General features: G+C 44.7%; 1 protein-coding gene across 1 annotated transcript; it reads right to left on the bottom strand.

The window, feature by feature from the left end:
- Nucleotides 1-634: 634 nt before the first annotated feature.
- LOC130506540 (uncharacterized) lies at nt 635-2,491 on the bottom strand. Its single transcript, XM_057001224.1, has one exon. It carries the CDS (start codon nt 2,489-2,491, stop codon nt 635-637), a length of 1,857 nt encoding a protein of 618 aa, XP_056857204.1.
- Nucleotides 2,492-2,731: the final 240 nt, after the last annotated feature.

The following is a 2,731-nucleotide window of genomic DNA, read 5'->3' as shown; positions in this document are numbered from 1 at the left end:
AAGCCATTCATACAATCCTAGCTTAGTCTTAAATGCAGTTTTCCATTCATCACCTTCTTTCATCCTAATCTGGTGATAGCCACTTTTCAAATCAATTTTAGAGAAAACTGAAGAACCATGCAACTCATCTAGCATGTCATCAAGCCTAAGAATGGGATGCCTATACTTTACCGTAATGTTGTTGATGGCACGGCAATCCACACACATGCGCCATGAACCATCCTTTTTAGGCACAAGGAGAACTGGTATGGCACAAGGACTGAGGCTTTCCCGGATGTAGCCCTTCTCAAGAAGCTCACCGATTTGTTTCTGAAGTTCCTTGGTCTCGACCGGATTGGTACGGTAAGCTGGTCGGTTTGGCAAAGATGCACCCGGAACAAAGTCTATCTGATGCTCAATCCCTCTTATTGGTGGCAATCCCTGTGGATTCTCATCTGGAAAGACATCAGAAAAATCCTGCAAAACATCTTTCAACTCACTCGGAATCTCCGGTGCAAGGTCAGAAGAAGTAGCCATAAGAGATTCTTTATACACAAGTAAAAGAAATGGCTTTTGAGAGCAAAGAGATTTGCGAACCTGACTTTGTTTTAGATAGAAGTTGGAGTTTCTTTTGGATGTCTCAGGCTCATCAGGTTTAGACTCCTTTTTCACGGTTCCTTTTGAGCTGAAGTTGATCTTGATGAACTTCCAAAGGTGTCAAAGGAACCAACGTGATCTTCTTGCCATTGTGGTCGAAGGAGTGTCGGTTTGTGAAGCCATCATGCACGGCCTTCTTATCAAACTGCCATGGCCGACCCAAGAGAATGTGGCATGCGTCCATGGTAAGAACATTGCAGACAACCTCATCTTCATATCGCCCAATGGTAAGAGGGACCGTGACCTGTTCCTTCACATACTGCGCACCATCCTCGTTTTGCCATTCCAACCTGAATGGACGAGAGAGTGGCCTGGTGACAAGTCCAAGTTTCCTGACAAGAATGTCACTAGCAACGTTAGTACAACTCCCACCATCAATTATCAAAGAACAAACTTTTTCAGAAACTAAACAACGAGAATGAAAGAGATTCTCCCTTTGTTCTTTTTCATTGGTTTTGGGTTGAACACTCAAGGATCTCCTAGTGACAAGTAGTGGTCCGTGAGCTGGATAGTCGTAGATGTCCTCCTCATCAAAGATAGGACCAGAATCAGCATCAAAGATCGGACCAGAGTCATAGAGCGAGTGATCGACCTCCTCATCGAAGATGGGACCGAGTGGATCGTCCAAAGGCTTCCTAGCAACGAGAAGTGGTCCATGATGTGGGTAATCGAATGGTCCCTCATCATCATCAAAGACTGGACCAGAATCCTCTTCATCCTCCTTTTCGTCCTCGGACTCGACCTCACCATTCTCCATGAGAATCATCACCCTTTGGTTGGGACATTTGTTGGCATAGTGTCCTAGACCTTGACACTTGAAGCACCTGATGTCTCTTGCACGGCTAGGAGTCTCAACTGTTTTTCCTTTGTCAAAACGAGCAGGGACATCAGTCTTAAAAGCATTATTTGTTGTGGAAGAAGACTTACCCTTGTCTTGATAGCTTGGTTTGGGAGCAAAGGCCGGTTTGGGAGCAAAGGCCGGCTTGGAAAAGCTCTTCCTCTTGGTTTGCTGTTCGATCAGAATTGCCTTGTGGAGCATCTGGTTCAGGCTTTCATAGTCTTGAAGCTCCATTCGGTCTTGGATGTCCCGGTTGAGTCCAGCAAGGAATCGGGCCATGGTTGCTTCCAAGGTCTCGTCTACATCGGCTTTGATCATCAAAGTCTCCATTTCTTGGAAATAGTCTTCCACGGACTTAGTTCCCTGAAGCAAACGTCTCAGCCTTTGGTGAAGGTCATGATGGTAGTGTTCTGGAACAAACCGTCTCCGCATCAAGGTAGTGAGCTCATCCCATGAGGCTATTGGCCGGCCACCATTCCTTCTCCTGCTAGTCACAACTTGATCATACCAATTAATAGCATAGCCAGAAAATTCAGTTGCAGCCAATCTAACTTTCTTAAGTTCAGAGAAGTTTTGACAATCAAAGACAAGTTCAATTTTTCTTTCCCATTCAAGAAAAACATCAGGATCATTTTTACCCTCAAAAGGTGGAATTTTCAGTTTCAATCCTTGCAAACCGTTATCAGCCCTATCATCCCTAGCAAAAGGATTGATATCACCTTGAGTTTGGTTTCTGTGACCTCTCCTAGGTCGGTTGATGGATCGATCATCGTCCACTGGGAAGTCATCCTCTTGGATATCATCATCTGATCGGTTGTTCCTCCTTGGACGATCTCTCCGTGCTCCGGTTCTGGTTTGGGTCGGCTGGCTAGCCTCGATTGCATCAAGCCGCTGATGGATCTGTTCCCAACCTGAATTCATAAGATTAGCAATATTGTCATTCAAAGCTCGCATCTGCAAGTTAGATAAACCAGCATAAGAGTTTCCTGGTCGGCTCCTTTCATCCTCACTAGTCATGGTTCCTGAAAAATCTTAAACACAAAACGTTAGATAAAAATCTCACACACTCGAGTGTTTGATCCTCACCCACACACGTGTTTCTCTCAGTTTAAAGTGTGCACTCAAAGTCTTATACTCAAAGTTCTAAGAAGAACAACTCTAAGAATCCCAATGAGTAGATCCAAACAAACGAAGGTGTTTAAAGATAGAAAGATAAGAGATTTAGAGGGAACCCGCCTTAACCACCTCAAAGGCCGG

This window comes from Raphanus sativus, unplaced genomic scaffold, assembly GCF_000801105.2.
Source record: "Raphanus sativus cultivar WK10039 unplaced genomic scaffold, ASM80110v3 Scaffold3379, whole genome shotgun sequence".
Classification (NCBI taxonomy): domain Eukaryota; kingdom Viridiplantae; phylum Streptophyta; class Magnoliopsida; order Brassicales; family Brassicaceae; genus Raphanus; species Raphanus sativus.
Note: the sequence above shows the minus strand (reverse complement) of the source record. Positions and strands in the feature narration are given on the sequence as shown.